General features: G+C 41.8%; 3 protein-coding genes across 4 annotated transcripts in view; all 3 read left to right on the forward strand.

Moving 5' to 3' along the window:
- LOC110495616 (vacuolar protein sorting-associated protein 16 homolog) overlaps nt 1-4114 on the forward strand; it is a 28480-nt gene extending 24366 nt beyond the window's left edge. The window contains exons 17-19 of the mRNA XM_036982277.1: nt 3026-3122; nt 3240-3343; nt 3430-4114. Coding sequence (XP_036838172.1) covers nt 3026-3122; nt 3240-3343; nt 3430-3574 — 346 coding nt within the window. The 3' untranslated portion in view covers nt 3575-4114. The remainder of the gene's footprint in view (nt 1-3025; nt 3123-3239; nt 3344-3429) is intronic.
- Nucleotides 4115-4437: 323 nt separating this feature from the next.
- Nucleotides 4438-9318, forward strand: rgn (regucalcin). The gene is given in 8 exon segments (NM_001246349.1): nt 4438-4629; nt 5526-5687; nt 6215-6397; nt 6507-6607; nt 6771-6885; nt 6967-7098; nt 7249-7403; nt 9039-9318. Coding segments are annotated over 7 exon segments (897 nt in total). The 5' UTR covers nt 4438-4629; nt 5526-5527; the 3' UTR covers nt 9090-9318.
- Nucleotides 9319-9411: 93 nt separating this feature from the next.
- LOC110495624 (PI-PLC X domain-containing protein 1) lies at nt 9412-12614 on the forward strand. 2 transcript variants are annotated; one of them, XM_036982278.1, is made up of 7 exons: nt 9412-9686; nt 10078-10214; nt 10502-10669; nt 10779-10934; nt 11256-11368; nt 11476-11549; nt 11628-12614. In XM_036982278.1, exons 1-7 carry the CDS (start codon nt 9590-9592, stop codon nt 11876-11878), a joined length of 996 nt encoding a protein of 331 aa, XP_036838173.1. In that variant the 5' UTR covers nt 9412-9589; the 3' UTR covers nt 11879-12614. The 2 variants fall into 2 exon arrangements, with proteins under 2 accessions (XP_036838173.1, XP_036838174.1); XM_036982279.1 differs by lacking the exon at nt 10502-10669 and having other exon boundaries at nt 9443-9686.
- Nucleotides 12615-14164: the final 1550 nt, after the last annotated feature.

Consider the following 14164-nt stretch of genomic DNA (forward strand, 5'->3'; position numbering starts at 1 on the left):
ATAATAATGAGACCACGCTATAATAATGAGACAACACTATAATAATGAGACAACACTATAATAATGAGACCACACTATAATAATGAGACCACACTATAATAATGAGACATAATAATGAGACAACACTATAATAATGAGACAACACTATAATAATGAGACCACACTATAATAATGAGACCACACTATAATAATGAGACATAATAATGAGACCACACTATAATAATGAGACATAATAATGAGACCACGCTATAATAATGAGACAACACTATAATAATGAGACAACACTATAATAATGAGACCACACTATAATAATGAGACAACACTATAATAATGAGACCACACTATAATAATGAGACATAATAATGAGACATAATAATGAGACCACACTATAATAATGAGACCACACTATAATAATGAGACCACACTATAATAATGAGACAACACTATAATAATGAGACAACACTATAATAATGAGACCACACTATAATAATGAGACCACACTATAATAATGAGACATAATAATGAGACAACACTATAATAATGAGACAACACTATAATAATGAGACCACGCTATAATAATGAGACCACGCTATAATAATGAGACCACGCTATAATAATGAGACCACGCTATAATAATGAGACCACGCTATAATAATGAGACCACACTATAATAATGAGACAACACTATAATAATGAGACCACACTATAATAATTTGACCACACTATAATAATGAGACAACACTATAATAATGAGACAACACTATAATAATGAGACCACACTATAATAATGAGACCACACTATAATGATGAGACAACACTATAATGATGAGACAACACTATAATGATGAGACAACACTATAATGATGAGACAACACTATAATAATGAGACCACACTATAATAATGAGACCACACTATAATAATGAGACCACACTATAATAATGAGACCACACTATAATAATGAGACCACACTATAATAATGAGACAACACTATAATAATGAGACATAATAATGAGACCACACTATAATGAGACAACACTATAATAATGAGACAACACTATAATAATGAGACCACACTATAATAATGAGACCACACTATAATAATGAGACCACACTATAATAATGAGACAACACTATAATAATGAGACCACTATAATAATGAGACCACACTATAATAATGAGACCACACTATAATAATGAGACCACACTATAATAATGAGACAACACTATAATAATGAGACAACACTATAATAATGAGACCACACTATAATAATGAGACAACACTATAATAATGAGACAACACTATAATAATGAGACCACACTATAATAATGAGACAACACTATAATAATGAGACAACACTATAATAATGAGACAACACTATAATAATGAGACCACACTATAATAATGAGACAACACTATAATAATGAGACCACACTATAATAATGAGACCACACTATAATAATGAGACATAATAATGAGACAACACTATAATAATGAGACAACACTATAATAATGAGACCACACTATAATAATGAGACCACACTATAATAATGAGACCACACTATAATAATGAGACATAATAATGAGACCACACTATAATAATGAGACCACGCTATAATAATGAGACAACACTATAATAATGAGACAACACTATAATAATGAGACCACACTATAATAATGAGACAACACTATAATAATGAGACCACACTATAATAATGAGACCACACTATAATAATGAGACATAATAATGAGACCACACTATAATAATGAGACCACACTATAATAATGAGACAACACTATAATAATGAGACCACACTATAATAATGAGACCACACTATAATAATGAGACCACACTATAATAATGAGACATAATAATGAGACAACACTATAATAATGAGACAACACTATAATAATGAGACCGCACTATAATAATGAGACCACGCTATAATAATGAGACCACGCTATAATAATGAGACCACGCTATAATAATGAGACCACGCTATAATAATGAGACCACGCTATAATAATGAGACCACACTATAATGATGAGACAACACTATAATAATGAGACCACACTATAATGATGAGACAACACTATAATGATGAGACAACACTATAATAATGAGACCACACTATAATAATGAGACCACACTATAATAATGAGACCACACTATAATAATGAGACCACACTATAATAATGAGACCACACTATAATAATGAGACCACACTATAATAATGAGACCACACTATAATAATGAGACCACACTATAATAATGAGACAACACTATAATAATGAGACAACACTATAATAATGAGACAACACTATAATAATGAGACAACACTATAATAATGAGACAACACTATAATAATGAGACATAATAATGAGACCACACTATAATGAGACAGCACTATAATAATGAGACCACACTATAATAATGAGACCACACTATAATAATGAGACCACACTATAATAATGAGACAACACTATAATAATGAGACAACACTATAATAATGAGACAACACTATAATAATGAGACCACACTATAATAATGAGACCACACTATAATAATGAGACCACACTATAATAATGAGACAACACTATAATAATGAGACCACACTATAATAATGAGACAACACTATAATAATGAGACCACACTATAATAATGAGACCACACTATAATAATGAGACAACACTATAATAATGAGACAACACTGAGAGCATTGTCATGGTCTAATTTGACATAACTTCTTTTTTTTTAACAACTATGCTGTCACTCTCCTCAACTCTTATCCAAGATAGACTGGCATGCATGTTATTTATATTAGCTCTCTCATTACAATGAAAAGCAAGACGTGCCCCTCTGTTCTGGGCCAGTTGCAGCTTAGCTAGGTCTTTCTTGTAGCACCTGACCATTATGACTGGACAATAATCAAGATGAGATAAAACGACACATTGCCGTCACTGTGTAGTCCCTTCTTGATGACGTCACCGTATAGTCCTGTATTGATGATGTCACTGTGGTCAGGTACTGGTGGCTGAAGCTGACCGCTCTGGCAGAGAAGGATGATTGGGAAGAGATGGAGAAATTTGCCAAGAGCAAGAAGTCCCCCATCGGCTATCTAGTATGTTGTTTATATAACCTTTATACAATGTTATTCATCCAACTGGCTACTTGACCAGTCCTGTATAACCTTTATACAACTTTAGTTACGTAACCAACCTCTCTGTTTCTCTCTTAGCCCTTTGTGGAGGTGTGTGTGAAACAACACAATAAGTACGAGGCCAAAAAGTATGTTTCCAAGGTGACCCCAGAGCAAAAGGTCAAAGCCCACCTGGCCATAGGGTGAGTGTGTGCGTGTGTGCGTGCGTGCGTGTCAGTGTGCAGAAGCTAAACTCCTCTCTCTCTTTATCCTTCTCTCTCCTTGTCAGTGATCTGGAGGGGGCAGCCGAGGCAGCTATAGAGAGGAGGAGTGAAGGAGAGATCAGCACTGTCCTGTCCCGCTGTTCTCCCACCACAGACCGAGCCCTGCTGGAGAGACTCAACCGAGCCAGATCCACTGCTGCCAAAAAGTGACCTTCCTGAAATCCTATTCAAACCACAAAATATCTCACTGACAAAAAAGTGAGCCCTATCAAAAACGCACTAAGAACTGTTGCTGTTGAAAAGTGACCCATCAACCACCTCAGCTCCAGCCTATGTCCTGCTTCAACTACGTTTGGAGGGGAAGGAGTGATTTGGGAAAGAAAGACATTCCAACACACACACACACACACACACACACAGCTTAGACAAGCTGATATCAACAGCACTCCCATACTATACCAATCATGAAAGAAATGTGCCTCTCGACTGTCTGTTTTAGCCAAGAGATGCAGTGAGATCATCTCAATTCGCAATGAATTGCATTCATATTGTATATCCTGTGTTTTCAAATCTGTTCAAATGAAGGAAGTGAGAGAAGTAGGGACACCACTTTTGACTATTGAGAAGCACAGATTGCTCCCATTTACTGTCTGCGGTAAGCTGCTTGTGTTACTGACTCTCCTCTCCAGATCATGTGATTGTCATATTAATGAAACCATGTTGGTGGTGTTCACACACTGCAGACCATTGTCTCATGTTGTATCATTGAATAAATGCATTCCTTTGTAAAGGAGCTACATAACGATAGAGGAACACGGTACTCAGGAATGGGATCGGTGTCCTATAGGGAACATTATGGAACTAGGCCGCTGGAGAAAACAAGAAACTCAATTACTGTTGCTTTCTGTAACAATCAACAGGGCATATTGTATGTAGGCTATTGTGTAAAAGCATCAGGTCAGAAAAGGTGAATAAAAGTGGATAGACGACATTCAACAGCTATACCGTAACTACAGGCCTACTGTGTGTTGGGGGGGGTCATGTCAAATGTTACAGTATAAATTGGAATTTATGGTCCGAATTTACGACGCTTTTTTTTGCTGACGGCATACGTTTTCAGTTGAGAAAGAGGTACCGCTGGGGGAGCGGGACTACCCCTGTCACATGGTGTGTTTATTTGGCTATGACTGTCTGTCTGTAAACGGCGAGACACTTGCTGTCACTTGATTCAGAAGCTCTTCAGGCGACTTCGACGTATAAAACAGGTAATGTATCCGTGTCTGTACGATGTGTTGTTTTCTGAGAAATCATAAACAAAGTTGCAAGTTATAGTATCCTAGCCAACAGTTGGCTAAAAGTCTAAACAAATCGGTGTAGTGCAGTCATTTATATGGGGGCTACTTATAGAAATGAGAGTGAGTGAATTTGAAGTTCACTCGCTGTCTAAGAGATAATTAAACAGCTGTGCAGGCTACCGTGTATAACTCGCGGAGTACCCTGTTCAAAGGCACATTTTTTTGTCTTGCCCATTCACTCTCTGGCACAAATACACAATCCGTGTCTCAAGGCTTAAAAATCATTATTTAACCTTTCTCCTCCCCTTCATCTACACTGATTTGAAGTGAATTTAACAAGGGATCATAACTTTCTAATGTCATGGAAAGAGCAGGTGTTCTTAATGTTTTGTACATTATTGTATATTAAGAGTACTTTTCTTGGGGAGAAAAAAAAACGTTTTATGGGAAACCAGATGTTTTAGACTTCAATTTGACTGTTTGTTGCAAAAGTGATCTACTTTTAGTGGTAAATCTAAAAGACCTGGACCTCCCCCAGCCATCCTTGGGTACTTTGTGCCCCCTCAGTGTCTTGTTTTGCGCGCTTCGTACAAAATAATAACATGCAGGATATTTCTAAACGCAGCTCTTTATTAGCTAACTGGCATGTTCACGTGTCTCCAACCATGATCAACCGAAGATGACCTCACCACCTGTGTGGTCTTAAGCAATCATAGCGCAGTATGATACGGCGGGAAAATGCATACAATTACAATTCAGTATGTTTACACATACGAATATTACACTCAGATTCTTGGGGTGCATGATGCCGCTTGGCTACTGTGTGTGTGTGTGTGTGTGTGTGTGTGTGTGTCAAATTGCTTTAGTCATGTCTGTGAAGGTGGAGTGTGTAGTGAAAGAGAGGTGTGAGATCGGAGAAGGGCCGGTGTGGGAGGAGAAAGAAGGAACTCTGCTCTTTGTGGACATATCAGGACAGAAGATCCACCGCTGGAACCCAGCAACCAATCAGAAAGAGACAGTGGCCACAGGTAAACCAATCAGAAAGGCAGCTGTGACCCTGGGTGAACGTGTCATAACCTCTAACTAAGGTTCAGTAAAGATCTTTTTCTTGAACTTCTATTTTGTAGATCCAGTTTGTTCTTCATCCGGGTTGTTTGGGCTCTGAGGTAGCAACAGCACACCTTATACTCCTGTCATGTTCTGTATTTTTATGTTTCCAACTCCCCCCGTCCCTCTCCCTGCTCCCTCTCCTCACCTTTTCCCTCTCCCCTCCTCACCAATCCCCACTCCTCCCCCCGTCCCTCTCCCTGCTCCTTCTCCTCACCTTTTCCCTCTCCCCTCCTCACCAATCCCCACTCCTCCCCCCTGTCCCTCTCCCTGCTCCCTCTCCTCACCTTTTCCCTCTCCCCTCCTCACCAATCCCCACTCCTCCCCCCCGTCCCTCTCCCTGCTCCCTCTCCTCACCTTTTCCCTCTCCCCTCCTCACCAATCCCCACTCCTCCCCCCGTCCCTCTCCCTGCTCCCCTCCTCACCAATCCCCACTCCTCCCCCCCAGAGAAGTTTGTGGGCTGTGCGGTCCCCCGGCGGTCTGGAGGCTATGTGATCGGAGAGGGACGGAGTTTTGGAGCGCTGGACTGGGAGTCCAAGTCCATCTCCACCATCGCTGTCATCGATCAAGACAAACCCAACAACCGCTTTAATGACGGCAAGGTGGACCCTGCTGGACGCCTCTTTGCAGGTAGATATTGATAGATCAATTCATTTGACAATCCATTAATCCATCAACCTCTCTTCTACCGCATCTGTTTTGTGTTCCATGTAATGTTCTGTTAACTGTGTTCTGTCAGGTACCATGGCGATAGAGGAACGTCCTACAGTTCTAGAGCTGAAGCAGGGTTCTCTGTTCTCCCTGAACAAGGACCACATTGTAGTCAAACATTTCAATCAGGTGACACATAAGGGTGGAAGTGGAATGTTCTCAATGATCGTTTCTAGCATAAACGGTTAAGTGTTAGTGTGAGATAAACAGTACCAAAGACTAATCCTATAAGGTATTAGATGAGTAGAGACTGAAGCTATCCTTTATGTGTCTATTTTTATTATTTGACCAGGTGGACATCTCAAACGGTCTGGACTGGTCTCTGGACCACAAAACCTTCTACTACATAGACAGCCTCACCTACACTGTGGAAGCTTTCAACTATGACATCAACACCGGGAGTATCAGTGAGGGACACACACACACACACACACACATACACACACATAAACCTTGTACTACATCGACAGCCGTGTGTGTGTGTGTAGGTAACCGGCGGATGGTGTATAAGATGGACGAGGGAGAGGGGATTCCTGATGGCATGTGTATTGATGCAGACGGTAGACTCTGGGTCGCCTGCTACAGTGGAGGCAGAGTGATTCAGATTGACCCACAGACAGGTGTGTGTACCTGCCTATATGTGTCAGTGCGTAACAGTTACAGTATATTGTAATATGAAGGTAAAAACCACCAATCCCCCCCCTTTTCTCTCTCTCTGCTGCCTCCCTCTCTCATTTCTCCCTCTCCATCTTCCCTCCCCCTCTTCTCAGGGGTGCGTTTGCAGACAGTGAAGCTACCGGTGGATAAGACAACATCATGTTGTTTCGGGGGTAGAGACTATTCAGACCTGTACGTGACCTCAGCCTGTAAGGGAATGGATGAGGCAGACATGGCCAAGCAACCGCAGGCAGGATGTGTCTTTAGGGTACGTGTGTGTCAGTGGAGGCTCCTCGGAGGAGGAAGGGGAGGACCATCCTACGCAGTAAATTTCAGAAAATAAAAAAAAGTGAAACATTAAAAAAGTTATCCTTTTTAGATAAAACTATACTGAATGTATTCACATTTGACCAAATAACTGATTAAAACACTGTTTTGTAATGGTCTACAGTAGCCTGAACAGCACTCTCTGTGGTAGCACCATGGTGTAGCCAGAGGACAGCTATTTTCCATCCCCCTCTGAGTACATTGACTTCAATACAAAACCTAGGAGGCTCATGGTTCACACCCCCTTTCATAATCATGACGACTTCCAGAAGACCTCCAACATATCAGAGTTCTTGCAGCAAGAACTGACATGTTGTCCACCCAGTCAAAGGATCAGAGAATGACTCTAGTACTGAAAGCATAAGCTACAGCTATCTAGCACTGCAGTGCATAGAATGTGGGGAGTAGTTGACTCAAAGAGAGAGAAAGACTATAATTGAAAAGTTTTTAACACATTCATTTATAAAAAAAAATTGAGAAGCATCAGAGAGAAAAAGAGAGAGAGCTGTTGTAGGCATATTTCATTGTCATTTGTCACTTTCACTTACCTAATTTAGACTATTCAAACATCTGGCTCAAACAGAGAGGAATGCTATTTGTGTTAGCTAGCTGGCTATGACTATCCAACACTGGAACTCTTCCAAGTCAAGGTAAGCTTTTGGTTTAATAAGTGTATTCCACCAGGGACCCACCACTGTAACTGCTTGCTGTACACTGTACAGGGTGATTGTAGCGGGTTTACTAATACATTTGTTCTAGTAGCTATGTTGACTGACGTTAGCTAATATGGTGACGACAATGTTGGCTGTGTGTAGCGGTTATGGTATGAAGGTTTGGATTGGAAAGTTTTTTTTCTTGCCTGGTCAGACAGCTGTTGTGTTGTGCACTAAAGGCCACAAAGGAAGGGAAAAGATGAGAGGAGGAGAGTGCGTAGATGCGAGAAGGAATTAAACAACGAGCAAAGTGATGATGCCGTTTGTATGTGGCTGCTATGAAAGTGAACTGCGTGTGCTGATGATCAGGGGTGTGTTCATTCTGCTGATTCTGTTGAAACACCTTTCTTAAACGGAAGCAAACAGAACGAAACAGGGTTAAACCTAGCTATTTTGTCCAATAGAAACTCTTGTTTGCAACTTTTTGAACTTATGATTACAACCTAGATCAGCTAGATGCAGAGTGTGCAGGGCGGTATTGAATGTGTCACTGTTTGTCACCTTGATTACTCCAATTTGTCTCTCGACCTGTGTCAGAAACCTTTTTTGTAATTTAGCGATACTCTTATCCAGAGTGACTTACAGTAGTGAGTGCATACATTTTCATACTTTTTTTTATACTAGCTAGGTTGTAGTAACCTCATGATAGGTATAGGGAAACACTTTGTATCATGTAGTGGCCTAAACCTATTGGTTGCAATGAGCTGGAAAAATGGAATATGAATGACAGTCATCCAATATGCTGTATTAGAAATAAGGCCATGCTCATAAATATAAAAAATATTCCTCCCTAATCTGAAACGGCACCAACCGCCACTGGGGTGTGTGTGTTTTATTCAGCCTGTGTTTTATTCTCCTTGCAGATCACAGGCCTGGGTGCAAAGGGCATTCCTGCAAATTCATTCACTGGATGAGTGACACAATGGAAACACTGAAAACCGGGCCTTGTCAATCATTCCATGATGATCAACCAGTAACTCGGCTGCACAACTGACCTGCGCCCACTGACCACTAATCTCACTAATAAAATAATGTGACTTTATGATTTTAAGCAAAACTCAACATGCCTCAGTTATAGTTACTGTACTTAATGTATTAGTAGGCTATTGTATATCTTCTGTCCAATAAAAAAGCTAAAATTGATAGGTAGTTTGTATGAGGACTCTTATTTTGACACAATTCTCGCTGTTATGCCGTCACGTTTTTTTTCTTGGGGTAACTGGAATGTCCCCTTCCTGCTGAAGAGAATGCGGAAGCAAGAATAGGACCAAATGGGAAAGGGCATTTTCATCTGTTTCTAGTCACAGACCCGGGTGAAATCCAACATATCTACAACATTTTAACTGTGGTCCTGCTACATTCCGCTCGCTGTTTACAAGCTATCATCAATAGTAGATATCAATAGGTGGTGGAAATGGAGCGCAGAGACGCATCGTCCACTAACGCAGACTGGATGTCTCAACTGCCAGAGGAACTGTGGGGTACACCGCTTTGGGACCTGGCGATACCCGGTGAGAATGAACTTAATAATGTCGAGTGATAGCCTACTGTTATCCTTTTTATTTCGATTACAAAACGAGTTTGAAATAGAATAGAGTTTAGAGCACAAGCTATTGTAACGACCCTGGGTTTATAAACACGGATATTGACTCTGCCACTTGAATATGCTTTTGGGGCACAGTCGATTGCGCACTGGACTTCGGGCTAGAAGGTTAAGGGTTCGAGACCTGTTCCCTGCCTGTTTCATTACACTATGTTTATATGGGACTAGCCTAGAGAAAACATTTGTCACGAGTTTCATTAGAGGAAGTCAGCCTGTTTTTTTCAAACCTATTCAGTCCCTTTCCTTAATGTCATTTGACTGTGCGCTTGTTTTGTCTGTCTTTTTGTCTCTGCTTTCAGGGAGTCATGACAGCATGAGTTACTGCCTGGATACACACTCTCCTGTCTTGGGGTCTGAGTCGTTTATGCTGCAGTTTCTGGATCGACTGGCACCCTGCATTGTACGCCCCTGTGTCTACCGCTGGGCCACCACACAGGCAAGTTTCACACACCAAACCCATTCAAAATCCTATTTCCCCCAACCCCTAACCCTAATTGTAACTGGAACCCTAAACCTAACTCCTAAGCCTAAAATAGCCTTTTTCCTTGTGGGGACTGGTGAAATGTCCCTTGTTTTACTATCCTTGTGAGCACTTCTGGTCTCCACAAGGATAATAAAAACACACAACACACAAACACACTGCAGACAGAGAAGTGTGTGTGTGTATTATTAATATTATATACAATCTAAGTTAGAGATTGTCCCTGTCCTTTTCTCCCATAGGCGTGGAGTATTCCTGATCAGTTGGATGCTGGAATCCGGTTCTTCGATCTACGGATCGCTCATAAAAACATTAAAAATACATTCAACACACAAGACATGTTAAAAACACACAACACAGATGACACGCTGTATTTTGCACACGCGATTTATACACTACAGACTGTAAAGGTACGGTATAGTAAACACACATGCCATTCTGGTGTGTGAATCTTCTGTACTCAATGTGAGAGCATATGCACTAGAAATATTATTCACAATCCATAGTGTGTGTGTGTAGGAGGCCCTGTCAACCATGGCTGTGTGGTTGGAGCAGCACCAGAAGGAGGTAGTGATCCTGTCCTGTTCCCACTTCTACCTGCTGACGGACTCTGAGCACCAGGCCCTGGTCTGCTACATCACTCAGCTGTTTAAAGACAAACTCTGCCCCCCACAGGTACAGGATAGACAAGACCCCACTACTGCCTGTCTCAGTCAGGGTTGGGGTCACTTAAGTTTTCAGGAAGTGGTGCCAGTTTCCGGTCAAATCAAATGTATTTAAATAGCCCTTTGTACATCAGCTGATATCTCAAAGTGCTGTACAGAAACCCAGCCTAAAACCCCAAACAGCAAGCAATGCAGGTGTAGAAGCACGGTGAGTTCATGTTTTCAGGAAGTGGTGTTAGTTGGGGTCAGTTAAGTTTTCAGGAAGTGAAGTGTCCATTGTTTTGTGTTTTATTGGCATGAAAGGTGAATGAACTCTCGTGTGTGTGTATAGGAGACTCCCTATCTGAGCCAGTGCTGGGATCTGGGGCAGCAGGTCATAATTTCGTACGACGATGAGACGATTCTTCACCAACACAAGCAACTGTGGCCTAAGATCCCTTACTGGTACGCTCTGTGTGTGGGACTCTGTGTGTGGGACTCTGTGTGTGGGACTCTGTGTGTGGGACTCTGTGTGGATGTGTGTTAAACCTGTAACCTTTGACCCTTTACAGGTACGCTGACTCGGCAGACCCCAAAGAGGTCATTTCTTACCTGGAGGAGCGGCAGAAGGCCCAAGGAAGAGCAGGTTTGTTTGTGTGTGTGTGTGTGTGGGCGCGTGGGCTTGCGTGTCCTTTGATTGACAGCTGACCTCTTTGATTGACAGCTCATTTCTTCACCTCTGGGCTGAACCTGACGGAGGACACTGCTGTGGTGGTCTGCAACCCCTGTCTGACGATGAGGAAGTTAACAATGAAGAGTTTCTCCCTGCTGCTGGACTGGGTGGAGAAGCAGACTCCTGGACCGAACCAGACCGCTGTCAACATCATCTGTGGAGACTTTGTGGGTCTGAACCACTTTGCCTCTGTGGTTATCGGGCTCAATAAGAAACTGCTGAAGACAGAGAGCCACAGATGACTCACAAGGGACGGAATGAGAAAGAGACCGACAGATAAACATGCACAGAATCCCAAATGGCTTCTAGCTCCTTCTCCCTATGCAGTTGTGGAGATCTGAGAGGTTTGGTTAGGTGTAATCAACATGGTACTCTGACACACCTGATCTAGTGTGTCAAACTCATTCCATGGAGGGCCTACTGTCTGTAGGTTTTTTGGTTTTTCCTTTCATTTAGACCTAGACAACCAGGTGAGGGGAGTTCCTTGCTAATTTGGGAGGAGCAAAAACCCACAGACACTCGGCCCTCCGTGGAATGAGTTTGACACGTGCACTACTAGATCATAGGAATGAGTTTGACACGTGCACTACTAGATCATAGGAATGAGTTTGACACGTGCACTACTAGATCATAGGAATGAGTTTGACACGTGCACTACTAGATCATAGGAATGAGTTCCCATGTTTCCCTATGTCTACCTACAGCACAGGGTGGCAGGTTTACTGTGTTGATAATGAGTATGATGGATACAATGAAAGGTTTTTGCATTCTAAAGTGATGCCACAGGAAAAGTTTCATCAGATGGACAATATAATTTATTTTTTATATGCAAATACACTACATGCAGGGGCAAATACATAAATGTCTATTGAACTTTATCCGTTTGAGGCATCTTTATTTCAAACATCAACAACACCTTGAAATTGTCATGTTACAGCAGGTGTGACTTTATAAAATAAACCACTTCCTCACAGCTGAGAATGACTACCCTGAGAAATAGTCATGTTACAGCAGGTGTGATTTTATAAAATAAACCACTTCTTCACAGCTGAGAATGACTACACTGAGAAATAGTCATGTAAACTGTGTGCTGCCCTCCTGTGTTCAAACAGCAGAAGTGCAGTACAACATGTTGTAGGGACAGATCTGTTGGCACTAGTTTAATTTTCTAGAGGAAACTAAAACAGAAGCTAACAAAAAGGTCGATAAGTGTATGGTGAAACATAATAATACATTTAATCATAAAACAAGGAAAAAGCAGAAATGGCAGATCACTGAACAAAAGATCCATTTAAACTCACCTAACAAGGTGCATAATTAATGCCACACCATTAACAGTAGAAAAATGGATACATTGTAGAAAATATAGTGAACACATGTTACATAAATATAGATGTAATTCACAAATGGCACACAGTAAGGCACTTCACTGATACAGACAGACAACTGTAAAATGAAGGAAGACGACGGAATATCTAGCAGTTCAAATCTAATTAATGAAATATAATCTAACTCCTTCAAAAGGCAATTATTTCTGAAAAATAAGCAATATGGCCTCCTGCTCTAAAGTCTCTATATGGGAAGATCTCAATTGCAAACTCCTTGTCTCCTTCTCAAAACAGATTGGAAGAGAAGGTCTGAGGGGAAGGAACTCTGGCTTTCTCATGTAATGGGTTTTGAGAAAGGTACGAGGAGAGAGGACGCGAGGAGTATGTAATTGACACCTTCCCTATGACTTTGGTTTACCTTCTCTTATCACATGCCCCTTCACATCTCCTTCAGCAGAATCCCATAGGGGCGGATGGAGCTCTCCACAATCCTCCTCTCTTCTTCCTCAGATGTGCCATCATTAACTGGAACAAGCCAGTAGTCAACTCTCTTACAGATCTTCCGTTGGGCTGTGTTGATACGGTTCTGAAGGACCATCCTGTAGGTTTTCCCGTTTGTCTTCGACACAAAGTCTCTAGCGTAGCCGCTGGCTTGGCTGAGGTCAGGAGTGGAGTAGATGCCTCGCCCGTAGAGCTGCCCGTCTCCTACTTTATAGTGGGACTGGACGATGCCTTTAGCCCCGTCCTCGCTGGTACCGTGGTATGACACTGGCCACTCCCCGGGGTATGAGTATGTCCGAATCCCGTTTGGACCGAGCCATGTGTTATCTCCGTATTTGTCCAGAACCTTCAGCGCGATCCGTTTCCATCCACACGGTCGCTTGTAACTCTCATCGCCTCTCACAAAACTCTCAGAGTCGGAAACGTCGGTGAAGTCATAATCGAACTCCCTGTCGAAGAATGTTGCCTCATCCACAAAGAGTTCGGTGTTGATTACCTTTCTTTTGTCCTGGCCGAAGAAAAGCACTGATAACCCCCATGTCAACCATGAGACAGGGCTGAGCCACTGCAGGAGAGAGGTGACGCCCAGGACAGAACCGATGAGAAAGCCTTCCACAGTCAGAAGGTTTTCAGGTGTCTTGCCAGGGTTGTTCCTCTGAAAGTCGGACAAGGGCCTCACCGTGGCTCCCATTGCCACTG

This window comes from Oncorhynchus mykiss, chromosome 7 (assembly GCF_013265735.2).
Source record: "Oncorhynchus mykiss isolate Arlee chromosome 7, USDA_OmykA_1.1, whole genome shotgun sequence".
Taxonomy (NCBI): domain Eukaryota; kingdom Metazoa; phylum Chordata; class Actinopteri; order Salmoniformes; family Salmonidae; genus Oncorhynchus; species Oncorhynchus mykiss.

Bases quoted from the DNA above. Each gene is read 5' to 3' on its own strand.
- LOC110495624 (XM_036982278.1), top strand. From the start codon at position 9,590: ATGGAGCGCAGAGACGCATCGTCCACTAACGCAGACTGGATGTCTCAA. The intron at 10,670-10,778 runs GTACGGTATAGT...GTGTGTGTGTAG, and splicing joins ATACACTACAGACTGTAAAG to GAGGCCCTGTCAACCATGGC. The intron at 11,369-11,475 runs GTACGCTCTGTG...GACCCTTTACAG, and splicing joins TGGCCTAAGATCCCTTACTG to GTACGCTGACTCGGCAGACC.